Source organism: Canis lupus, chromosome 34 (assembly GCF_011100685.1).
Source record: "Canis lupus familiaris isolate Mischka breed German Shepherd chromosome 34, alternate assembly UU_Cfam_GSD_1.0, whole genome shotgun sequence".
NCBI classification, from domain to species: domain Eukaryota; kingdom Metazoa; phylum Chordata; class Mammalia; order Carnivora; family Canidae; genus Canis; species Canis lupus.
This window is the reverse complement of record NC_049255.1, coordinates 13,464,301-13,490,948: the sequence shown is the minus strand read 5'-3', so window position 1 is coordinate 13,490,948 and position 26,648 is coordinate 13,464,301. Positions and strand designations below refer to the sequence as shown.

The 26,648-nt window shown below is 37.4% G+C and overlaps 1 protein-coding gene across 21 annotated transcripts in view; it reads left to right on the top strand.

The window, feature by feature from the left end:
* PEX5L (peroxisomal biogenesis factor 5 like) overlaps positions 1–26,648 on the top strand; it is a 315,279-nt gene that overhangs the window by 184,096 nt on the left and 104,535 nt on the right. For 10 of the 21 annotated variants that reach the window (XM_038583444.1, XM_038583448.1, XM_038583450.1 and 7 more), the window contains one exon: positions 26,143–26,247. The exons of 4 other annotated variants lie outside the window; for them this stretch is intronic. In XM_038583444.1, coding sequence (XP_038439372.1) covers positions 26,143–26,247 — 105 coding nt within the window. Of the gene's footprint in view, positions 1–23,776; positions 23,843–26,142; positions 26,248–26,648 lie in introns of all 21 variants that reach the window. 7 more of the 21 variants (XM_038583441.1, XM_038583451.1, XM_038583456.1 and 4 more) reach the window with 1 other exon arrangement.

The window sequence follows — 26,648 nt, the reverse complement described above, 5'->3', positions numbered from 1 at the left end:
ATGAAAGGGAGCCACAAAGGTGGAAGGCAAAAGGGACAGCAACCACAAAGCCACGGGGGCGGTGGGGGGGGGGGGGGGGGGGGGGGGGCGGGACCCAATCTAGTTCTGTTCCAGGACCAGAACTGGGCACAACCGGGCACAGTGAATGAGCAGGAAAAGGTCTACCTCGAGGTTTTAACAGTAAATGGGGTTCAGTTGTGGTTGACAGGGGCTGAAGGTGGTGTCGTGATCGGATTTGCCTTTTCAAAATATCACTCTGATTTTTAAGGAGAATGCTATGGAGAGTGGAGGGGAGGTGGTATCAGTGAGGAGCAGTCCAGATGAAAGATGAGAACAGGGTGCCATTGATGATGCTTTTGGGAAGAGGTCATAGTCAAGATTTATTCTTAAGATAGAGTTGAGACAACCTGCTGACGAATTGGATGTTGGTGATGAAAAAAAAGAGAAGATTCAGAATTATGGCTAGGTTTTTGACTTGAGCAATTGAGTGAGGACTAGTGCCCCAAACACACGTTAGAACACTTGAGAGGGGTCTTTGGAAGGCAGGGATTGGCTTGAAGTCAAGAGTAAAGTTGTGTGCTCAGTAAGTAATACACACACACAATACACCATAGAGAGAAAACAGGTTTCAGTATGAACCATCAGAAACCTCATGATGCTGACATTTTCTTCAGTAACTGCATCTGTGCTTATACTTCATGCTGTAATTTAATTATTCTGTAAGAAGATTGAGACAGAATTAGAATAATAAAAACAAGTAACTGAAAATATTAACACTCATAAATATTGGTATAGTTTTTTGTTTGTACTAATATCAAGATAATTTTTCTAAATTTACAGTGAGTTAGAATATTGCTCCTGGGAAATATGTGGCACTATGTTCAAGGATATTTATTATAGCAATGATCTGAACAGCAAAAAAAAAAACAAAGAAAAAGGAAATAATCTAAATAGTCATTAATAAGATACTGGATAAATAAACTAAGGTATACCCTAACAACTGAATATTATATAGATATAATAAAAATGAAGCAATTCTCTGTGTATTGGTATAGAAAAACCTTCAAGATGTAATAGGTGGTAAAAGCAAAGTACAGAATAATTGGTATAGCACATTACCTCTTGTCATTAAAAGGGTGGGAAAATGCAAATATGTGTAATATCTGTGTTTGCTCGTATAAGCATAAAGAAACTTTGCAAAAATACATAAGCGACTCCTCACAGTGGTTATGTACAGATGGAGCACTATGGATGGATGAAGTAGAGAAAGAAGGCATGGGGGTGGGAGGAAGATTATCCACTGGATACCTTTTTAATTCTTTTTCTTTTTGAGACATGTAACCTCTATCAAAAAAATTAAATCAACAAAAAAAAATATAATATCAGGCCGAGTTGGAATGGCCAGTATTATTATTGAAAACACACTGTTGACAATGAAAATTTTGTAAAGCCAGGCACTTCCTCTGGCCCCTGAGCGTCTTCCCCCAGGAAGGGAAAGATGAATTTTTAATGTGAACTCTTCCACCTACTGGACTTTCCAAGCCTACTCTCTCAGATTTGCACATAGCTTTCCACCCTGAGTTTTAAAAGAACCGGAATGTCTGGCCTCTGAGATGAAAGTGATAAGTAAGTCATTTTATTGTGCTTGCTTGAATGCTTTCTTCTTACTCTGCCAAGTTCAGTGCTTTACAGCCCTTCTTCTTTCATTCATTTATTCAACAAATATTGAGTGAGCACCTTTTGTGTGCTGTGTACTGCACTGAATCCTAAAATACAATGATTAATCTAATTTTTTATTGATTTTCTTAATATATTTAAACTATAAAGTTGCAAGGAAATACCATCCTCTATGAAGCTGCAGATATTTCCATGGTCCTAAGAGATTAAGTCACTGACCTGAAATCACACAGTACTTAACAAAAGCAGGATATGCATCTGCCAGTTGGGTCTCAGAAGCAAAATCCATTCGATTCCATTTCTTTTCTAGGTGATAATATGGATCAAATTTGACTTTGGGGGAAGGTAGGATAGTGTGTCTCTTTTCTTACAGTGCTTGTCTACTGTGGTAAGAGTATGAAATGCATTATTTATTTCAACTTGTGCTTATGTTTGAAAACATTCATTCATGCATTCATTCATTCCAAACATGTGGAGCCCATCCCAGGGGCTAGGCAGGATGGTAGGAGCTGAGGGAGGTATGAGGGTGACTCAGATTTAAGTCCTCTCTCAAGAAGGTATTCTAGTTGGTGAGTAACGGTATGCTCATACAAAACCCTAATACACAGCAGAAGCAATCAGTGCCTTAGGAGAATTTCAAAGAAAGGGTTCTTAAGAGATATCAGCTGAGTAGGCAAGGCAACAAGAAAGACCTCATCCCAGAGCTCCAGGCAGAAGTCACCCTGATATGGTCTGGGTCAAACTGACCCCAGATGAAACTGAAGCCTGTGAAAACCTCCTACTCTACTCCTACTCTTTACCAATGCTTCCAGTGGAGGATACCTCTTGATTATGCATCTGAGCTTGGAGTTTTTTCTGTGTCTTTGAAATACATTGAAAGCTCTGATGATAGTTTTGACATTCACTGCCTACTTGTCACCGGATTAGAAATAAATATAGCACACGTTGTCCTGTAGGTAAGCGAAATCAATAACCCATTAGTCCAATACCATAGATGAAAAACAGCTAAAACTCCATAAAAATAACTGCCAATGCTTCTTCAACGCTACACTTACCTTACTTTACAAGCATTGCTTCTTTTAATCCTCATATCAAACCTAAAAGTTTAGACACTAGTATTACTGTGTCTAACATTCCTACCAATATTTCTACTATGAAGAGATGAAGGCTTAAAGAGGTTGCTATCTATAGTCACACAGCAAAGATAGAGAGCTAGGAGTTGCATCCAGATCTGTCTGATTCCAAACCCATTATCTTAACCATTATGCTAGTGGTTTTCAAACTTCAGCATGCATCAGAATCACTCAGAGGGCTTGTTAAAACACAGTGTGATGCCTTCATCCTTAGAGTTTCTGATTCAGTGGGTTGAAAATAGGGCCCCAAAATTTCCATTTCTACCAAATTCCCAGGTGATGCTACTGATGCTCATGTATGTGGCACATGTTGAGAACACTGCAATCTGCTACACTTGTCCCAATGATAGTTTTCCTAGTGTTCTTTGGAGGAACTTGAACCCAATTGCATTGGATAAATGCTTATGCCAGTTGTCCCTTCATTGGGATAATCAAGAATTCACTTGAAGTCTTTGAATAGACTGACTCACAGAGAATGTAAAGCAAATAATCAATATATTAAATTTCCTAATTAAGTAATTCATTACCTATGAAATGAATATGAAATCCTTTTTCATTAAGGAAAAGGTTGGTGTTTCTGCATGAATTATGAAGATTTTTAAATTAGTCAAATAGCATTCTAATAACCAGCTTATAATAGTTTCAGTGAGTATTCTGTCCTTCAAACAGGGCTATGAGGGATCCCTGGGTGGCGCAGCGGTTTGGCGCCTGCCTTTGGCCCAGGGCGGGATCCTGGAGATCCAGGATCGAATCCCACGTCGGGCTCCCGGTGCATGGAGCCTGCTCCTCCCTCTGCCTGTGTCTCTGCCTCTCTCTCTCTCACTGTGTGCCTATCATGAATAAATAAAAATTAAAAAAAAAAAACAAAACAAAACAAACAGGGCTATGATAGGAGAAGTCAAAGCAGGGAAGCTCTCAACAAACACCACATGATTTTATTTATATGTGAAATTTAAGAAATAAAGCAAAAGAATATAGAAAAAAGAGACCAAAAACAGATTCTTAACTAGAGAGAACAAACTGGTGGGTACCAGAGGGGAACTAGATGGGAGGCCAGGGGAAATCAGTGAAGAAGATTAAGAGTGCACTTAGTGTGTTGAGCACTAAAGTAATGTATAGAATTGTCCAAGGTTATATTATACACTTGAAACTAATATAAGACTCTATGACAATTATACTGGAATTTAAAAATAAATTTAAGGGGTGCATCGGTGTCTCAGTCGGTTGAGCATCTGACTCTTGATTTCAGCTCAGGTCATGATCTCAGCACAGAATATTGAGTCCAGCATTGGGCTCAGACTCAGCGCGAGTCTGAGATTCTCTCTCTCTCTCTGTGTGTGTGTGTGTGTGTGTGTCCCTTCCCCTGCTCATTTTCCCCTTCTCTCTCAAATAAATAAATATATAAAATTCTTTTTAGAATAAAATAATTTTTTAAAAAAGGCAGGGAAGCTCTCCAATTCTAAAGGTGGTCCTGGGTAATCAAGAGAAGGAGATATTTTCCTGGCACATCTAAATAAAGAAAAATGTATTTGTCTTACATCTTGCCATTGCCTCTTCCCATGATACCCCGTGCTTCTCCTCGATAGCACTTATCACACTTGAAAATGTTTGTGTAATGTCACTCAGCACTTCCAAATTGTAAGAATCACATCTGTCTTGTTTACCAGTCTCTCCCCAGCTTGTCACAGTTCCTGGCAATATTTGTTGACTGGCTGACTTACTGCTTTCTAATCCATAATCTTACAGGCAACAAATAATAACCACAGCAGTTACAACCCTACCTAGCCATCTCCAGAGAGAACTTTATACAGAATATACTATAAATATTTGTATATTGTAGGGAGTAGAGGAAGAAGAATTATGTGAATGCTCCATAAAACAGAAACGATGTGCTTTTGTTTGCCCATTCCTGAGCCTTTTCCTGAAGCACTTCTCTGAGATGATTTCTTCCTGTTAAATGATTTCTGGGCTGGAATATAAAGAAAACACATTGCTTGTGGAAAGCTACAGTTTAATGAGGCAAAAATTAAAAACATCCTGTGAACTCAATCCAGCTGTGTGGATATCTCCTGCCAAAAGGTGTGGGAGTTAGAGCAATACAGGATGTGCATGAATGTGAATGAGAATGGATGTCTAGAGTCCCAGATGGATTGCAAGCTATATCAGGAGAAACCAGTGACTGTGTTCTCATTGTCATGCTCCAGATGACACAGTAGCAGTCCCTGCCCTTGTATACCAAGGGAGAGGATGTTGACGGAGTTATTTCTCTCAGATTCTTGGATCACATACGTCTCTCTTCACTCTCATTGTGATTGTGATGTTACATAGTGGGTTGCAAAGTACTAGAAGAATCAATCATAAAGACTGAGAAGATGGATATGAAAAACTTTGGAGGGACTCCAAGCAAATGATTAAACAGAATACATTTGTAGTTTAGTTCAAATATGAGTTGCCAGCACCAGAGAGATAAGCACCATCTGTGCAAACTGAGACCTTCAGTAAAAGTCTTCATCCTGCTAGTCTTTTAAGCTCATGTTCGAGTGACTTGATGATTTTTATTGGGTTATGCTCCAGTGTGATGCTATTGGCCAGTGTAGAATGACACAGTAAGAAACAGCTTAATAGAATTCATTCATTGGGGACACCTGGGTGGCTCAGTGGTTGAGCATCTGCCTTTGGCTCAGGTCATGATCCTGGGGAGTCCTGGGATCTAGTCCTGCATTGGGCTCCCTGCACGGAGCCTGCTTCTCCCTCTGCCTGTGTCTCTGCCTTTCTCTGTGTGTCTATCATGAATAAATAAATAAAACATTTGAAAATAAAAGAATGCATTCATTGTCATGTTTCCCTTAAAGATATTTTTTAGGACAGTATCATAATATTATCCAGTAACCTCTCTTAAGACAGAATTCCCCAGGAAGGAAGAAATTTCTTTTTAGAAGAGCTATGCATGTCTAGAGCAATTGATTTGTTTCCTGTCTTAAAGAAACTAGGAATAGTATAACTGATTAGGATTCAATGTTCCTAGTTAGCAATAAATATCTTAGGAAAATGGAACTCATGGTATCCATTTTAATACTAGACCTACTTTTGGCTTTATATTATGCTACTATTGTTTCTCCTTGAGTCTATACACGTCTATTATGTGTTTTCTTTCTCTATTTTATTATTTTTGAAAGCTAATAATCCATATATGTAACCAAGTGCAAATAAGTTCTTTCAAAAATACTTCTTGAGCATCTATTAAATATAAAGAATTCTCCTAGGTAATGAGGATTCTACAGAAAACAAAACTGATGTAGTTCCTATCTATACAGATGGAACTAACGTTTGTGAAAACATGAAAAGTTTATTGAGGCATGTCTAAAAAATAGATATACATTCTCTCAGTGATCTTGGGCAAATTAACCTCTTTGAGGCTATCTTCTTTTTATTAAGCTTGGGCGGAATAGAACTTTCATTTTTGTAGGGATTAAATTAGATCAAACATGTATTGTGTGCCTGTCATATAATAGGTTCTCCATTAATGCCTTTCCCTTTTCCATATTAAAACTATGATAGGTTTTATTTAAATGCTTCTGGTTTAACTAACTCTGCTTCAGAAAAATGAATGTTTCAGATTCTTTCTCAAAGCCAAGGGGAATGAATGGATGCTGAAACACAAGTTTCATTTTATTCAAGACCCAACCTAAGTCAAAATAAAGTTAAGAAGGTAAAGGGAGGCTTGAGTTTCCCTCTAAAAAAGAAAAGGATTAAGAAAGAAGACACCATCTGAAGGAGAAAGAGCTGGTTCTGATTAGGAGAGACGCCAGATAGACACTATAGAGCTTCCACCCAGATCAGAAGTTGAGGGCTCTCTCTTTCCTATCCATTATATTTTGCCTCCATGGAGTAAATTTGGAGAGCAGGGAACCCAGAGGCAGTTCCTTTTTTGTTTTTTCCCCCTTAAGGGCATTTTGTCAGGTCCTTCTCTAGGCAGCTAAGAAAGGTAAGTGTTTCTAACACTTTGCTATATTAAGGAAGTTACACTTAACTATTGTAAGGAAGTTATTTGTTGTTTGATTCTTTTTTCTTTTTTCATTTCAAAGATAGTTGGGTGAAAGCCCTGCTGAGCTTACCTTATCATTCATCATAGAAATGTGCACGGACGTCCCGTGAACCCATGCTCAAGGCACAGCCACTACTCAGCTACTCAGCCTATTCTGTTTCCAGACAAATTACTCAAAGGAAATAAGCGTTCTCCTAAATGCTGACCCTGTAACTTCCCACATATAAAAAGCATGGAGCCTAAGTTCCATCAAGAGTGACTTAAGGGTGCCTGTGAAAGATCCCCATAATCACTCACCAAAGCAGGACACCTATCTCCTAACAAGGAGCAGTTCTGTCTGGGACAGCTTTTCCCAAGCCTAAAAATTATTTCCATTTAGCTCGTCCTTTTGAAGTACCTAGAGGAAGGCAGCTTGCTCTAATCTCGAGATCTTCAGTTTCACAGTTAAACAAACCCAGATTATATCACACAACTTCTACTTTAACCCTCAGCATTATTAAAGGAAGTATTAGGACCTACTTTGCTGGAGTGTTTTAGGGATTCCATTTGATCTCTGACATAAAGAATTCGGCAGAGTGTCTTGTTACTTCCCTGACCTTGCCTTTCCTTTTGTGCTGGTAACTGGGGTGTACACAAAAGACAATCCAGGATTTATAGATGTGAAGCCACAAGCACACAGAATGAGATGGTACTTGATCTGTGGAATGTGCTTCCAAACCCACACTGGTCTTGAGCTGGCCTGAAATATAAAGTACATTACAGAATTCAAAAGGGCTTGAAGTCTCTGAAAAAAATTCTCGAATGTTTTCATTCCGTAGGATCCCTTTTCTTCTCTACTCTCTATAGATAAGTCTCATCAGTACATACAAATATACACCAATTGTCACAGTGCTTATATCATTTAAAAATGGTGGTATCTTTTGCTTTGTGCAAGAGAAGAGAGAGATAAGAGAGTAAGGAACAAGGAAGGAAGAAAAAGGAAACTAATGTCTATCAATTGCCCACAGTGTTCACTCCCTTTACTGAGACCTTTCACACAGTTCTGTAAAGTGGGTATAATTATTCCTATTTTCACAGATGAGAACAGAAAAATTCAGAAAGGCAACTTTACTGAAAGTTGCACCCTTATAAGTGGGAATGCTGGCATTTAAATGTAGACTTTATACCTCTCTGTCCAGAGGGAGGTAAAAAGGGAGTTCACTAATGATCCACTTCTATGGCGTTGAAAAAGCTGGTGCACTGTGGTGTCTTTGGGGCTTTTCACATGAAGGTATCCAGTGCAATACAGAAGAAAGAGTGTGCACTTGGGTGTTGACTATGCCTGTGCCCAAACCCTGGATCTCATCATACTCCAGCTGTGTAACATGTATATCCACACATAGCTACTTGCAATTGACTCCTTTTGTTCAAGAAGGACATAAAGTGCAATGGAAATTATGGAGTATCACTGAGCAGAATCCAGTGGTAGTTGGTAGGCATGGCTAAGAAAATGGGCAGACCCCTGTGGCAGACAGGCTTGACTTCTGATTGCAGCTCTAGTAGACAATGAAACATAGTCAAAACACAGATTCTGGGCTCTTGTCCCAGCTCTGATACTTATTAGCTCTTCCCACTGTCTCTCTGTCTCAGTTTCTTCACTTGCAAGAACTTATAATGAAAGTATGCACCCCAACGAGTTGTTGTGACTGTTAAAATACATACACAGTATTCAGCACCATACCTGGTACATTTTAGATGCTCAATAAGTGATTACTGCTCCTTACTACCACTGCTCTTACCAGGTACCTGTCTTTGGGCAAGTCATTCTCTCTGTTCTTCAAGTACTTCTATAAAATGAGGCTATAATCATATCCACTTCAAAGAAGTGTTTATGACAATTCACTTGGAAACTTTGTAGCTTGCTTAATACCATTTTGGTAGTTATTTTTATTAACTAGATGCTCCGATGTTCATTTCTTCTTTGGACCATGACACTCTTCAGTTAAGTTTATAGTTCTGAGTAATTTCCTCAGAGGTAGAAATTGCTGTGTTCATTGTTACATGTCAAGTAAAGAACTGTTTTATTCTTGGTGGATTCAAAATGAAGAGCACGTCTAATGCACACAGCCATCTTCTTTGGGGGTGACTCTATGGCACTCACCCTGTGCCCCTTCATTCTCTTTTGTTCAGGAAATTGTTTAACTCCCAAAGTCAGAAAACGCTCCCTGCCTTCCTCCAAACAGAACACATAGCCACTGTGTCTCCACATAAAACATCACTGCAATTTTCAACTTTTTCCTGTAATCTTCCAAAATTGAGTGACTTCTCCACATGTCTCTCAGCATTAAGTTAATTTGTGTTAGTTTCAAAATCACTGAACATGAATGTACTGGTTCTTCCTTAAGACATCTTTGATTAAAGTAAAAATTTCTTCTCCTTTGTTTTATTTAACCTCTCTGCCAGCTAGCTCTCCCTAAATCTTAGGGTTGAGATAAGATTGACTCAAAGTACTCTTACACTGTGAAATTCAGCAACTCTCCATCCCAGCACCATTTCACAAGATTTCTTCAAATTTGGAGGATACTGAATTCTCTGGCTCTGAGCTCCTGCTTCCATTTTATCAGAGTTGGATTTGTGGATTTTAAAAAACTCATTCAGCAAATATTTAAGCAATCACTCTGTATCAGTCACTATTCTGGGGTCTTCATAAATGGCACTGAGCAAAACATACAAAGTCACTCCTCTGTTTTCTCTCCTTCCACACCTTGTCATATGAATGTGGAATTTGGCTCTTCCTCAATTATAAGCCAAAAGGCTGTATTTCACAGAAGATGTTTGTATTTCCAGCAGACATCACTGAGGTTTGGTGATGTAAGTGGAAGGGGAGGGAGGTTGAGTAAAGGGAAAATTTATTTTAATTATGCAGGGATTTTTTATAAGTTTATTTATTTTTTCTTTTAGCATTCTCTACACTCACAACCCCAAGATCAAGAGTCACATGCCCTTCCAACTAAGCCAGCCAGGCACTGCTAATTATGCAGTTTTTTAAGCCTTTTTTGGCTTAAAAAACTCTCCTTTCTCCCTCTTCCAAATTGCTACTAAATTTTAATCCAAAGTAAATGCGGTTTCCACCACCCCCACAAATGGCTTTGCAGAAAATATGAAAAGTTCATGGGTGAGCCATAAACTCATAGTAACCTTTACCTTGGCGACTAAAATAAGATCAAAAGGCTTTAAACTATCCCTCCTAAGAATTCCATTAAATTCCTAGCCAGGAGCCGTTCCTAGTCTGCCTGGGATATTGATGGAATAGTTTGGGAAGGAGGGGCTTGAAAGAAACCTCAAGAAATCTTAGATAGGACTATATATCATCTATCCATCCATTCATGCCTTTATTCATTCAAGCTTTCACTCAACACACCTGTACTAACTAGACACTGCAACACAAAACAGAATATGAGACTCAGTGTCCAACTTCAAGGACATCACAGTCTAGACTTCAGCAAAGAAGAATGGTGATTGAGCTGGATATAGAAGAATACATGGGGATCCCTGGGTGGCGCAGCGGTTTGGCGCCTGCCTTTGGCTCAGGGCGTGATCCTGGAGACCCAAGATCGAATCCCACATCGGGCTCCCGGTGCATGGAGCCTGCTTCTCCCTCTGCCTATGTCTCTGCTTCTCTCTCTGTGACTATCATAAATAAAAAAAAAAAAAAAAAAAAACTTTAGAAGAATACATGGAATTCAACAGGTAGAGATGAGGAGATGGGAATTCCAAATGAAGGAAACAGTTTCACCAGAAACTTATATCCATACATCCTTCACTAACACAGTGAGTGATGCAAAAGAGCTAGTGAATGAGGAACTGTAGGAGAAGGAGTGATGGAAGAGGACCCTGTAGACCTAATCAGAAATACAAGCAAAGAGCCCCTTCCCTCAAGAACGCCAGGCGGTTCTTAGTGTTGGATTGTCTTCTGTGGAAGTTTATGCCCAGAGGAAGACTGACATTCTAAAAGCCATGTTTGCACTTAATGAGACATCAACTTTCTGAAACTCAGGTTAATCAAAGGAAAGATCTAGTCTGTGTATTTTTCTGTAAACCCTTGCTCTTGCCTGTGTGTATAATATGGAGAGAAACCTTATATAAAAGATCCTAGAGTCCTGGGGCACGTGGGTGGTTCAGTTGGTTAAGCGTCTGCCTTTGGCTCAGGTCATGATCTCAGGGTACTAGGACTGAGCCCTGCATCAGGCTCCCTGCTCAGTGGGGAGCTTGCTTCTCCCTCTCCCTCCACCTGCTGCTCCCCTTGCTTGTCAGATAAATAAATAAAATCTTACAAAAAAAAAATCCCAGAGTCCTGAAGTACATAATAATTCCATTGTTCATTTGGAGAAGAGGGAAGAGATAAAAATATTAGTAAGGTGCCATATGATTTTGCAATAAAACTAAAAAGGTTCACAGAATTTAAACCGAAAACAGATGAGTAAAATTCTACGGCACTAATTAAGAAAGACCTAAATGGACAATAAGTTCCATAATGGATAAATTCAAGATAAATTATTATGAAAACTGGCACCACTTTCTTTTATTGTGACATAGTTTGTGACATAGTCTGTGTCATTATTGTAACTGAAATCGCTACAATATTAAAATATCCAAAGACAAGAAATACATTTCTATTTCCAATTAATTCTTCTCTAAGACAATGAGCATTTTTTTAATGAGGGGGAAAATGCAAACAACTTCATTTTCACTTTGCAAAGAAAAGGTCAGAGTACCTCTAAAGCCTACTGAAATAATTGTTTTTTAAGTTGTTGGAAAGGTCAGGCAGAAAAAAATATTTCTGGAATTTATAAATCTTGCTGACATTAACAGAAAGTTCTACAACAGAGTACATTGTATTTTTCCTGAAATTTAAAGTGTCTTAAGACACATTTGCAATGAGGTCTTTACAAACATTTACTGTAGATGGAAATAACACTAGAAAATGAATCTCACTTTTTTATACTGTTGAATTAAATTGTCCATGATACAGGTATGGATATAGAAGCAAATATGAATAGATATACAATATAGATATTTAAGTGTGATAGAATATATATATATCTAAGAGCAACTAAGATCTGTGGTGAACTAAGGGGAAAAACAGGAAGTCAGGTTTTAAAATAAGTGATCTTCTTGATAGTAACATTTGAGGAAAGCGTGTTTAAGTACAAGAAACTAAAAAGAAGTCTCTGTTTTTAGTCTAGTGAAATGCCACAATGTTTCAATTAACCAGGACACTCAAGGCCGTTTGAGTGTCCTTCAATTAATTGAAAATTTTCAAGTCAAGATTGACTAAATGAGAAAAAAAAAAAAAAACTTTTTTAAAGTGGCAGTGTTTTTAAAATGTATTACAGCTTCTTTCTAGATCACTAAGTACAAAGCACTATAGTTAACTCTTTCTTTGAAGCATAGGGATAATACAGGCCTCAGGGCTATTACTTGGTGCATCTTTCCTGATTGAAGTCAGTCCCCAGATTATCAGAGATGGGCTGACTAGAGAGTGACTGTGAGACATAACATGGATCTTCAGAATACTTCAAATGAGTTTATTTGCTTATACATTAATTTTTATTCTAAAAATGAAATTTCTTGGAAAAAATTGAGAAAGCTGGTTAATTAGATTTTTGTTTTACTGTACCTGAACAGATTAATTGGCTAGAAGGAAATAATGTGGTATTGTTAATGTGTGAAGGGAGAGTAATTATAAATTTTCAGACAAGTTGATTTTGATAGGTGTTAAAGACATTGGGACTGTTCTTCAAGTCAGTGTTTATAGGAATAGCTAAAGTAGAGAATCTAAGACTCTTATACTTTCTGGGAACCTTTTAAAAGCTTAATAAAATTTGTCATATGTTGAAATGGGAACAACTAGGATCTTCAAGTTAAAGAAATTAACTTTTTTCTGTATAAATAACACCAACCTACAGTTGGTATTAATTTCAGTCTGTCTAATGAACTATCTGTATCATGTAGTTGCTTTTATCTTTGAACCTAAAAGATCATAATGCATTATTTAGCAGGATGAAATGAGTTTAGGCCAAAGCTCTTTTAAATGTTAATTTAATCTATTTTGATATATATCTGAGAGTTTGAAGGAAGAAAATGTAGAGGATAGCAGAGAATCTATTTTTAGGAGATTTGGGAAACTTCATAGGCAATTTAAAATTAGCATTTTCAAATTTCTCTTCTGCCTATTTATAGTGATTTGGGACACAAATTATGGACATATTTCCAGTATAGGAGACACACACAATCTGCCTGAAGCCGAGTGTAAAAATGACCTAACACCTCCGTGAGCTAAATGGTCCACCAAACTATTCTAGTTCTACAGAATGAGAAACAAGATATGAAGATGATTTATAATTCATCAGACAAACCAGTGAATTAACTAGTAGAAATATATGCTTTTTTGGAACTGCTGGAAATGTTTCCATAATCTCAAGGTCCTCCATGTTGAACCCTCTTTAGACATTAAAACTTGACAGTCATCTTTGTTATTGATTATATAACTTTGGTTGAATACATTTCCTAATATGGCTCTCTATTCAACTCTAGAGCACATAAAACACTCAGTGAGTTAATTAGCAATATAATGGGACCTTGGAGTTTTGCAATTGCTGTTTGAATGGACCCGATCTAGACTTGCCTTGGATTTCTATTGTTAGGGGGAGTTCATTAACTTTTTCATTTCATTACAGTGTGGCATTATCCAATTACTCTCAAAATAACAAATGGTTCTTCAGGTACTATAGACACCCAGATACATATGGAAAATAATTTCCTTAACTAATGAGAATTGTGAGAGTCTACTGAATGCTCACTTATACATATAACCCCGTTTGATCATCCAAAAGAATCTGCAAAGTTAGTGAAGCAGTTATTAGTACCATTCTCACTTTCAAACTAGGGCAAATGAACTTCTGTGCTTTAGGTCACACAAAAATGGAAGGTGTTGTTTCTGGATCTCAATTCCTGGGTTCCCAACTTCAGGTCCCATGTCTGTCAACACAGATCCCAACTAACTAGTCTCAGTAACCATGTGTATAGAAAGCCATGTTGCTACACACTGTAGGGTTAGAGTATCCTTTGGCAACTTGGAGTTGATAAATAGGCAAATGGAGTAATACCTGGGAAAAGGTAGGAACTTGAACCATTTCCTTCCCTTTCTGGTTTATAAGTTGAAGGAGAACCTCCAATAAAGGTTATATTTACTATAGAGAGTGGGACATCAGTCTAGACACAATGCAGACATTGGCTTCAAAACCACTAGAATACTGACTAGCTGAATGGCCCACCTGGTTGTTCTCCTGGCCTAGACCCTCATGTTCATGGTTGTCAATACACGGTGGAGGAGAGAATTAAAAGGTGGTTTTTTTCTTTTTTTTAATAAGCTCTTAAATGGTAGTTTCAAGAGCAAATTTCATACATCTATTGACATTTATAACCATGTCCCACATTTGGAATTAATCAGGACTGTGATTTTAGCCAGAAAATTTGACAGAAGAGTAAAATGAACTGGTACATCACCTGCATAATAACAGAAATGTGAGTTACAGGTTTCTGGTGATTAGAAAGATGAAAACTGGCTTTATTTAAAATATTCAGGCACTCCAGGAATCCTCAGTCCTTTAAAGTCCGCTATGGATATCATCCCAAGCTGACATCTTCATCCAGAATAGTCTAGGCTATCTCTGACAGCCAGAGACAAGCTGTAAGTTCTTTTTTTTTTTTAATATTTTATTTATTTATTCATGAGAGACACAGAGAGGCAGAGACACAGGCAGAGGGAGAAGCAGGCTCCATGCAGGGAGCCTGATGTGGGACTCGATCCTGGAACTCCAGGATCACACCCTCGGCCAAAGGCAGGCGCTAAACCGCTGAACCACCCAGGGATCCTAAGCTGTAAATTCTGCCCCAAAATAAACTACAGATATATTATTAGCAAAAGCTTTTAAAAAACAAAAAACTACCTGTGATCCATGATTACTTCTTTTCAATTGTTCTATATTTATGTACATATCAATTATTTTAATTGGCATACATATTAACTAATTGGAGTTTCTAAAATGTATATAATTTAATAAGTTTTTGGTTGGGAATAAATAAGTTCCTTGGAGCATTTAGAGTTTGAAATTAAAAAAAAAAAAATGGTTTCATCAGGAAATTCTTTTCAAGAAGCTCCAAACTATAATCTGAGCTCATGTGGCTAAAACCTCAATTCAGTTTGAGAAGGCACAGCTCCTGCTGGCACAGGCTGACCACTCCAGGCACATTCTTCATTTGAATTTCTTTTAAGCAATTTTCCCTGACAAATAGGTCATGGTCCCTGACAGGACACTGCCATAGTGGCCAATCGTGGCCACCTGGGTTCAGAATTTCGAGTTTTCAATATCTAGAAGTCCTTTTGATCAGATTAGAAGTAACAAAAGGAATTGGCTGAGAAGGGTTTATAATAACCTTGTTACGTACTGAATTGTCTTTGGGTATATCTATATAGTTTACTGAGGTATCAAAATAACACCACTTTGTGATCTTTCATAAGTACTTGTTTTAGTTACCCTCGTAGTTTACTAGGCCTTCCATAACAAGTACCACAGGCTGGGCGGTTTAAACAACACAAATTTATTTTCTCACAGTTCTAGGGACTAGAGGTCTGAGATGACAGTGTTGGCAGAGCTGGCTTCATCTGAAGCCTCTCTCCTTGTTTCTAGATGGCTATCTTCTGTCTATGTCTTCACATGGTCTTCCCTCTGTGTCCTAATCTCCTCTTTTTAAGAGAATACCATTCATATTAGATTAGAGTCCACCCTAATGCCTCATTTTAGCTTAATACCTCTAATAAAAACCTAAATAGAGAGATATTGAGATGGGCCTTCAGCATATGAATGGGGGGGAGGGGTGGCAGGATACAACTCAGTCCATAGCAGTCATTCATCCCAACTCTTTAGAAACTGGTTTCTTATTATCCACTGGTTGCTAGTTTCAGCTTCCCTGTTTTGCTTTCTGATCCTTGATTTCTGTGCCTTCTTAGCCATTTTTGGTTTAGGTCATCCCAACCCAGGTCTTGGCTTGGTGACTGCAGAGATTCAGACTTAATTTGCTTGTGGATAAGAACTTTTATCCCTACTGTGACTGTTCTCTGCCTCTGTTGCTATTATTAAAGTCTGTTTACTCTTTACCCATCATTTTTCAGCTGTTTGCCCCTATTATGTTCTCTGTGGCTTCTAAACTCAAATTCATTACAGTGTTTTTTATATTTGCTGAGAAACAACCCAAATGTCCATCAATAATAGAATAGGTAAATTGTGGTATATTCAGATGATGGAATGTGGCACAGTGGTGAGCATGTCATAACTACTTACTCCATGGATGAGTCACACAAACATAGTATTGCATCTTTTGCCACCTACCTCATAAGGACAATTAGGCCATGGAGTTCATGAGCTCAGTAATAATAGTCCATAGTTAATTGATATTTATTGAATACTAACCATGTAATGGACATCATGCAAGTGCTTTTATGAATACTTTTTTTTTAAGATTTTATTTATTTACTTGAGAGAAAGCAAGAGCAAGAAAGGGAGAGAAAGAGAGCACAGAGGAAGAGAGAGAAGCAGACTCCCTGCTGAGCAGAGAGCCCAATGTGGGGCTCCATCCCAGGACCCTGAGATCATGACCCGAGACAAGGGCAGACACTTAGCCGACTGAGCACCCAGATGCTCTTCTTTAATTCTCACAAATTTGTGAAGTAGGTAGTTTTTTTATCCTATTTTCAGAAAGTAAAAATGAAGGCTTAGAGAGAATAATTTATAAAAGAGAGCTGTAGGATTAAAACTCCTATCTTCTGACTCCAGTCCTGGTATCGGTCCCCACAAGCCTACTGGTTATCCCTCCTTCTCTTCCACTGACCCTGGAGGCTGCACTGGGTCCATTAGCTGTTAATTGCCTTGACCACAGCTGGCCACACACTCACCGGAGTTCACAACTCTGGGTTCTCTCCACATTTTTCCTAATTCTTGTCCACACAGTGAGAGAGACTCTTCATTCCCTTTCAGGAAAGGGGAATCCTTTGGGAGGAGCCAACCCACACATTGCCTATGACTCCCAGAGGGCTGTCTAGATAAGCAGAGCTGCCACAGTCAGATCCAGAATTATAGAGTAGGAACTCCCAAAGCCTCAGCTGCCCTCTTAGAGCTGTTTCAGGGAAGTCAGGCAGATGGAGTACCTCATCTGAGACTTTCTTGGCTAGAATTGACCTAGTTTCTATAATTTACTTTTCTTAAGTTACATCAACAAAACTGGGGCATTTGGTGACTGAGGCACAAGCTGGTAAAAACACTGCACCTGCCAGAAAACGAGGAAAGCCGCAAAGACAGCTGCTAATCCTCAAGCTCCAAGGCCACCATTCCTGTTCCTAAATTAGTAATAGAATATTCTGGAAACATTAATAAAGGGGATGAATTCCAGTTCACTAGCTAATAATCTTCCCCTAGAATGAGAACAGATGCAGTATAATAGTACCTTGGGACATCTGGATAAATTTGCTGTCTCAAATTCGATAATTTGGGAACGATATACTTATTATGTGGTCTTTCCATTTATTTTAAGAAGTTGGTGGGAAGTTGGGGGTACATCTAATCCCTGATAAGTAAGTTTCACAGAAACCATTTCATGGTCTTAACCACATAGTTACCTATAGGAATTCTTATCCATTGTCTTTAGTTTGGAAAATTTTCCAATCTTAGAAAATGTAGGAAAGACAGGAATGATAAAGAAACCAAATTGTTGTGCATGGTTCCTCCAAAGTTTCATTACTACCACCTTCAACATTCAACATTCTAAGATCTTGTATACTACACCGACTTGCCTACTTATATACACTTAGAAACCAGACCTCAAGACCTCACCTAATTCCTCCCAGAAAGAGGCCTGGTTTCAACTTCCCTACCCCTAAAGCACCACTGATTCAGACTAGTCTAAGCAACTCCCCATACTGGGGATGAATGCTTATCATAACACTTCACTTTCTTTTGAGTGTTGGGACATCCATTTGGGCAAGTAAGATTCAAGCCGCCGGAGTACTTGTATTTGGGGAGACATTTTCCGAAAAGAAAATAATAACAAAGTAATCTTTAGAACTTTGTGTTTCTAGTTGTTTTCCTTCTTTTTAAAAATAACCCCAGAAAAGTACCTCGTTTTGGCAAAACATCTGACATATTTAAAAGGAACTGAAAATAGCCATTGTAACGTTTAATTAAGATTACATTTTCGGAGAAGGACAAACATTATATGTTCTCATTCATTTGGGGAATATAAATAATAGTGAAAGGGAATATAAGGGAAGGGGGAAGAAATGTGTGGGAAATATCAGAAAGGGAGACAGAACGTAAAGACTGCTAACTCTGGGAAACGAACTAGGGGTGTTGGAAGGGGAGGAGGGCGGGGGGTGGGAGTGAATGGGTGACGGGCACTGGGGGTTATTCTGTATGTTAGTAAATTGAACACCAATAAAAAAAAAGATTACATTTTCATTTATGTATTCCACACAATCATTAAAAGCCTCTCAAATATAAATATATTTATAAAAATATTACTTTAACAAATTTGGGATTTATCAGACAAAAAACCCACTTCATTCTACATTTACTTCATAATTATCAAATTTGTATTATTTATGTCTTCCTCAATATAAGGCTAAGCAAGTTCAAAAGAAAACATTTTTTTTAAAGCCAGACCACTGTAAGAAGCAAAAAGTTGCTTGTAGGTGCATAATAGAGAAGCTCAATATTGACATAAAATAGGTTCTAAGTAATTTAGAGCCACATCGATCAGAATAAATCTGACAGTAAACTTCACTAATTCATAACTACTTATAGATGAATGAGAACTGGGTGCGTTACCTTGACCATTTGTCAAGAAAGCTTGCTAAGCTCACAAGGTAAATAAGCCTCAGGGGCGCAGTGAGAGTGAGACGAGAGAATATTTAACCTTCTCAACAGAGCAAACAAATGGCAAATTGTGGACAAATGGGTCTCATTAATTAAAAAGAAGTCTTATCTGTCCTTCAAAGCAAATTTTAAGCATCTTTACTTGGCAATACTTTATTAATGTTAATGAATTTTTATTTAGATGCTTGAAACTATGTATTTAAATATGTTTAAGATTTTTTATCTTATTTAGAATTCACTTCCTGCCAACATCAACCATATTATGTGATTTCAGTATCTTAAACAATTTGAAAAAGGTATCAAATACTTGTTTTTATTAAGCAAACTTGAGTGTCCACTGCTATACCTAATCATGCAAAATGGTTCAAAAGAAATAAGCATAATCTCTGCCACTCAAGGCAGTTTCATTGATGAGACACAATCAAAAACATTCTGTTAAATAAGGATTCTAACCAGGTCCCTGGGAGGAGCTTAATTTTCATACACAACACAGGAATTTGGAGTACCAGGCAGTTCTGTTCCTTGCTTGAGGAACCGAAATTGGGGGAAAAATGGCCAGGAATACTTTGGAACCAGCTGGTGTGTCTGGTCATTGAAGGCTGGGTTTTTTCTTTTTGTTTTTGTTTTTTAATAAAAGTAGACACACAAGTTGACTCAGCTTCCTCAGAAGTACTCCTAGATGGTCAGGAACACACCCTGAGGTAGGAGAGAATGAAGTGTTTAGCCTTGTTGTCTGGTGGAGAGATTACATTTTCAGTCACATCAATTTTACATGCCAATGTTTTCTGCCTCAGGCCTAAATGTTTCAGGTTTTCTGAGTGTGTTTCAAGAACTACTGAGATAAAAGCTACTGATTGGGCATCCAGTAAGATTCATAAGTACTGTTAGGGGAGACTCCCTGAATCCTAACAAAAATAGCGAGAACAGTAGCAGTAGCAAAGGGTGGGAACAATCAGGATGGAAGTGCTGTTGGGAGTGGCACAAGCAGCCACTGCCAAAAACCCAGAGATGAGAGAGAGCAGCTGCAGGAACAGGACTGCAGCCCTGGGGACGCCACACTGAATGTTGAGAACCACAACCCAGGATCAATGTAGATATTAGGTGCTGTGCGCACGGTACATAGGGCCCAAGATACTTTTAAGGACCCGTTTTAATCTCTCTTAAAAACAGAACCCCCGAAATGATTGTTATAATAACGAAACTATAATAATAAATCCAGTCTGAATTCTCTTTACCCTTATACCAGCACAGTCACAAGATACAATTTTTAACTTTTTTATGGAGAAAGGAGACCATGAAGCAAAAGTGCTAGGGCCTGTGAAAGTCATCGTATCTCCCTGCACCAACCACTCAGGCCAAAGGAAATGAATGTGCATGTGGTAGGCTGGGAATCCTGGTGGCTTTTGTGGGTAGAGGTTTAGAGTTAAAGACTGTGGAGATTGTTATCCATGACTTTCTCCCACCCATCCCACCCATCCCCCCCACCCACCCACCCCAACCCCCCTGTCTCCCATCCCTCCCTCATGCAGAGTCTGGAAGTTGCCAGCTAACCCGTCACACACACCAGGGGTACAACAGTAGACGGTAGAATGAAAACTTCCTAGAGTTCCTAGGATAGATGAGTGGAGAAGACTTCACCTGTCATCAAGGAAAAACAAGGCTGGGGAAGAAAAACAGAATAGTGAGGAAGAAGGATATGGAGGTTCAATTGGAAGCCCTCTTTTTAAATGCGCTGCGTCATTATTTTTAAAAAGAGAGGCAGTTTCTTCACCGCAACTTGACTTTCCTTGGTAAGGAATCAGAAATCACATTATTTCTACCTACAAACAGATCCCTGAACCAGTAGTGAATTCATCATGATTTGTGAAATTCCACATATGAATCTCTAGTTAAGAAGAGAGAATTCTGTGCATGCTTCCTAAATTGTATCTAAATCAGTACTTCCTTCTGTATGATTAGAATCAAGGACGAGGCCAGTATGCCCAGATTTAGTTCTATTAGTACCACTTTTAACATTTACAGAACATTCTGTTGGAGGAGGGGAATAGGGATGAGTTGACTGTAACTGTGATCGAATCAGCATGATCTGGACCTTCCTCTATGCTGGAAGAAAGCTATAGGAACGCACAAAATGAGAAAGGACACAACATGGTAGGCAGGCATCCCCAGAGTTCAGAGGACACTGGGAAGCATTTCTCTCTGACATTCTCCCATGTTGGGAGTTTGAAGACAGCATGACACTTACCATGACATTTACCTTTCCAAGTAAAAGAAGGTTGTCCTGGCTCTGCACATGCGAGACGAGACAGCCATCAGAAATTAGCCTTTTTGTGGCCAGTTTCCTGCAGGTGCATATAAGTCCAGAGTCCAGAATTTATGGGATTTTTCAGCTACATGCAAAACTGAATATATTTCAATTTCAAACAATATTGCTAAAATAATATCAGTGGCAGGTATTTGCTCGCATATATGTATAGAAAGGAAATATATATAGTACATTCATACTTATAAAGTTGATGGTAGTTTGCCTATTCTTAAGACATTCATCCTTAAAAACTGTTTAATCTCCAATATTATAAATATGAAACATTGGGGAAATGCATGAAAATGTCAGGGTTGTTATTTTTATTTTTTATGCCTGTTTTTTCTCAATTTTTGGCAACAGCATGTTTTAATTTTTATAATTAGTGCTAGGGCCTGTGAAAGTCAAAAGGAAGTCTATTTTTTAAATTCATATGTTAAATAATTTGGGGTTAGCAGAGATGTGTAGTATTGCAGACTTTTACTTTTCCCCTAATTTGCTATTTTTCCATTTCTTCTTTTGAACATCTCTAATGAAAATACTCTGGATTATTGTCAATAGATTAAGAATAATAAAAATGATTTTTAAATTGCAATCTCCATAGTAGTAGTAGTAATAAAATTTGTAACTAGAAAATTACTTATGAATGGGCCATGTAACTGTGGAATTTCATGCACCCAAAATTAATCTCAGGAAAAATCCTAGTAAAGATGTCATTTTTTTTTAAGTTTTATTTATTTATTCATGAGAGACACAGAGAGAGGCAGAGATACAGGCAGGGGAAGAAGCAGGCTCCATGCAGGGAGCCCAATGTGGGACTTGATCCCAGGACCCCAAGGATCACGACCTGAGCCAAAGGCAGACCCTCAACCACTGACCCACCCAGGCGTCCCATAAAGATGTCATTTAATAGCAGAGTTAACATTTAATAAGGATTAGAGTGATGCTATGGCTTACAAACCTAATAAGACCTACAGAATAAAAAGACATATATATACACAAAATCTATAGGTTAGTGTTCCATGAGGATAAAAGAAACAAAAACATTTTGGTTGCAATATGCTCATGAGTGAAATTATGGTTGGTCAATTCTTCTTGACCATTGCACACTGAAGAAAATACCTGTCAAAAATGTTTACTTAGATCCAAACTCTGTGATTATACTGAGAAGTGGCTGCTTCTCAAAACTCAAGTGATGTAAACAACCTGCATTTATGGCCAGCAGTGAGAGGGCTATGGGAGAAGAGAAGCAGACTGGCTGGCAGGCTGCTCGGCCACATACTAGCTTCGAAGCCTTGGCTAAATCACACCATCTCTGAGCCTCACTATCTATCTAGCAAAGATCTTTTGTATCCCACAGAGCTTTCATGCGATCATATAAATAAAAATAGATAACACACCTAGCTGAGGGCCTAGCACATGCAGTGTCTCCAAGTAACTTAGTCTCCCTCCCTATGAGACCGGCCTGCAGCCAATACCTCCTCATCCAAAGACAGCTGGTAGCTTCACAGCCTGTGTATCCAGCCTGAGAAGATCCTGTGACTTTAGTTCTTTGTCCTCTGTTGTTTATATACTATATTAACAGAAAGAAGTGAGCCAACACTGGGCTTCCTTAATAAATGTTAATGTCACTAGCTATGCTATCTGCATTTCATTCATTTATGCCTGGTCTTATAATAGAAGTTTATAAAAAAGATTATTCTCAAGAACTATTATTTGTTAGAACGACTATCATTTTATGTATTTCACTGGTGGGGAAGCAAAATGATAAAAGAAACAAAGAAATATTGAAGAATTTCCTACAGCAAATCACCACGAAAAAGAGAAATTTCTCCATATGGTGATGTTTTCGAAACAAGTCAAAACCCTCTGAAGAAATTCAGTAAGGAAGTGGGAAAAGGTGATTTTGAAGTATTATTTGAAAAGAAATAGGCTGAAATAAATGACTGGAGGGTGTCCCAATGTGATAATCAACTTGCAAGATTTCTCTGTTCTTTTCTGTCGTTGCTAAGAATTACATAGAAGCATACAGGCTTAATGTAATCTAAATCCACTTATATGCTTGAGTGTGTATTTCATTATTGCTGTCTCCATGTTATTTTAGATAATAGATTAATACTGAGTTTTCAGCATGGTTATATTTAGAAAATTGAGTTTGAAGTCTGGATAATTATGCATATAGAGTTGTTACAATGCTTTAAGCCACTGACTTAAAAAAAAAAAAAAACTTGTATAGGTGTGTTACTGTCATCCCTGCAGAGCTGCTGATAAGCAAAGTTGTACAGTTCCGTGAATTGCCAAATCAATTATCAGCCAGATTCTGAATTCTAGAAGTGTTACCCCCCAAGATAAATGGACAAGTCAGAAATAACACAGCTTGATTTTTAAAATACCAGGTGGAGGTGGCAATATGGCCGAAGGGAAATCTTGCTTTGATATATGAATGTATTCACTTGATTTGGCAGTGGTATTAGACACTCTATCTGGAACCATGGAGGTGTCATTGTGGCAGACTTTCCCATTCTGTTCTCGGACTGTAGCACACTTGTAAAAACAGTGAGGCTCGTGGGGTAATAACTCAAAAGCCAAAAGGCTATAAGGAAAAAAAGTTGCTAGCAGGCACTAACATGGGTGTCATGACTCTTTTCAGGTAGTAGGTGTAACCTTGAAGAAAAAGTGGCACTGTCTTCAAAAAAGTGACCTGACCCTGGCTTTGGTGGGTTTTTCTGCAAGAAATAAAAAGCACCGCATGTGTTTATTATACACCCTTTCTAGCTGACCACTGCTTTGTTCTAGAGTTCAGCATGAAAGGACTAATTTTTTGTTTTGTTTTGTTTTTTGTTTTAGTGAAATGGCATGTCCGTTGCTAATTCTAGCTATAATAGTTGCACATGTGAAAAATATCTATATGTAGTTTATGATTGGTAGCATTTCAAATAAATGGTATATTGAAATATTGACCTGAAATTTTTTGAGATGCTTATCAATTGACATTTTTTTCTTAGCCCAAGAACAGATTCTGAATTATTATTATTATTATTTTAAAATTATACCTTGTAACATTAGATTTGTTCTTTTAAATATATTAGGAATTTAAATATAAGCATGCCACTTTATTTATTGCTATATTAGTAGAACTTCTTGGAGCATGGAAAGAATTCTTCACAAATGATTTTGCTCTTTTAAAAAAATAAGCTGCAAAGATATTTGTTAAACTATATTTAGTCTGTAAATGAGTGTAGCTTTTAAGGCTATATCACTTTATAGTATGTAATGTTTCATCCAAATAATCTTTATATTTTGAAAAAATGTTAAATAGCTTAATAGTGCCACAATACATATTTTCCCAGAATTCAGAATTGTACACATCTCTGTTTTAGGAAGTTCAAATTGCTTCATAAAGAAAAAACCTGGTATTGTTATGCACCCCAATTTGTTATGCAGTAAATCATTGTTTCTTATTTATTTTTCCAGAAGTCAGTTATTTTAAGAATTGTGGCCATATGTACTTTTCAGAATACATATGGAAATTACTGTGTTATATGGACTAAATAATATCTCAGTAGTTGATATTCCATCGTGAGATGACACATTATCGTTCAGTAATGCTAGTTCTGTTAAGTCAAAACAAACCAAAGAAACCTTCAGATTGTAAAGAGCTTCACACATTTTAAAATTTAGTTAACTACAGAGAAAGTGTTTCTTTGTTTTCATTAATAAAAGCTGCCACTCATTACATTTTAGAAAGGTAATGCCTGAGAAAATAGTTTTGCTTCCTAGAGGAAACCTACCTTCTAAATACTTAAAGCCCTGTGCAAGCGCAAGATCATAATGTAACTCCATCCTTTTTTGCTGCATGGAAACCATCAAGATTTATCAACCTCTGGAGTTAATATTGTCCCTAGCACTTAATTCCCTTCTAAATAACAAACCCCCATATGTCCATTTTTGTATCTTTGCCTATGACATCACTATATGCTTCATTTGTATCTTAAGTAGATTTACAATACAGATACTCATGTGTGATCTTAGTATAAATTATTTTTTCTAGGGAGGCTTTGCCCAGAGACCTGAGAAAATGGACGTTTTTGTTTTTAAAATGTTTAAAGATTATTTAATTTTTACATAGTATAAGATATTTCTAATTGGGTTGGGAAGATGATATTTTGTTTTGTTTTTTCCATTATGCCATATCTACTCACAAAAACTTAATAATCTGGTAAACTAAAAAGACAGAAAGCCAGCATACCCCTTCACAGTACAAAATTATGCTTGTCTGAGACAAAAAATGTGGAGATATATATTCAGTGCTTCAATTATTAATCATCCTTTATTTACATCTAAATTTATGGAATTTTCCAATTAAAAGACATTTCTAAAATTATATTAAAATTCTTTGGTCTCAAAAACATTGAGAGTTGAAATTTTTTTTCACCAAGGTCATACCATCTCCACAAAATACACAAGCTGGGTGAATTTCTGTGATGTTAGGCCACTGAAGAATTTTTAGAGATTTTATGACACTTTTACTGTTTTTATGCCCATTCCACTCAAAAATGACAGGCTCCAGGGACTACCCAGCAAAATCCCTCAGCGCAAGTCAGACACTGATCCTGATCCCTATCTCAGACTCCTCACTATCATTCAAAATACTTAAGGATGTTATAGGAACAATTAGTAAATGAATAGGCAATCCCTAGTGTTTTCAAATCGATACTATAAAAATTATGTTCATGTCATGTAAATTGCCTTAAAATATATGATACATATAAAATACTATGTTAAAATTAAATATAGCATGTCAGCTGTAAAGGTGAAAAAGTAGCTAACTAAAACTTCACAAATAATCTTTTTTCAGATTTTGTGTGTTTTCTCCTCAGCCAAAAGCCTCAAGATTCACTTGCAGCAGCCTACCTCTTCATTTATGTTGGATTGCTCTTTAAACATTAGAATATCTTGTAATAATAAATTAAAGATTTCTCCTGACACAAGTCATTGTTGATTTCACTGTTATAGGGAAAAGGCTCTAGGGCGGCAGATAAGGCTGTTGCCATGGTGATGAAGGAGATACCGAGGGAGGAGTCTGCTGAAGAAAAGCCCCTCCTTACTATGACATCACAGGTGGGCAGACCCATAGGGTTCCTGTAGGAAGCTGACATATGTTAATATATCAGACATTGTGATTTTTAACTAGAAAAAAAAACATTAACTTGAACCAATTTTTAAAAACACAGTTTCAATGAAACAATTATACAATATAAAATGAAAACCAAAATTGCTAAAAAAGTTAATTACATCATTTAGTTATTTGTGGATATTACTTTTCATTACTGAACTTTAGTTTTTTTTAAAAAATGTATATGCAAGTAAACCATGTTACTTCTTTTTAAAGGAAACTTGTTAACAACTTTGGGAAAGAATTAACAATTAAGCTAATGGTACATTTGAACAATAACAACCAAAAAAAAAAAAATCAAATTCCTGTGAATAAATACAAGTTCTATTGAATACATATGTCAGTT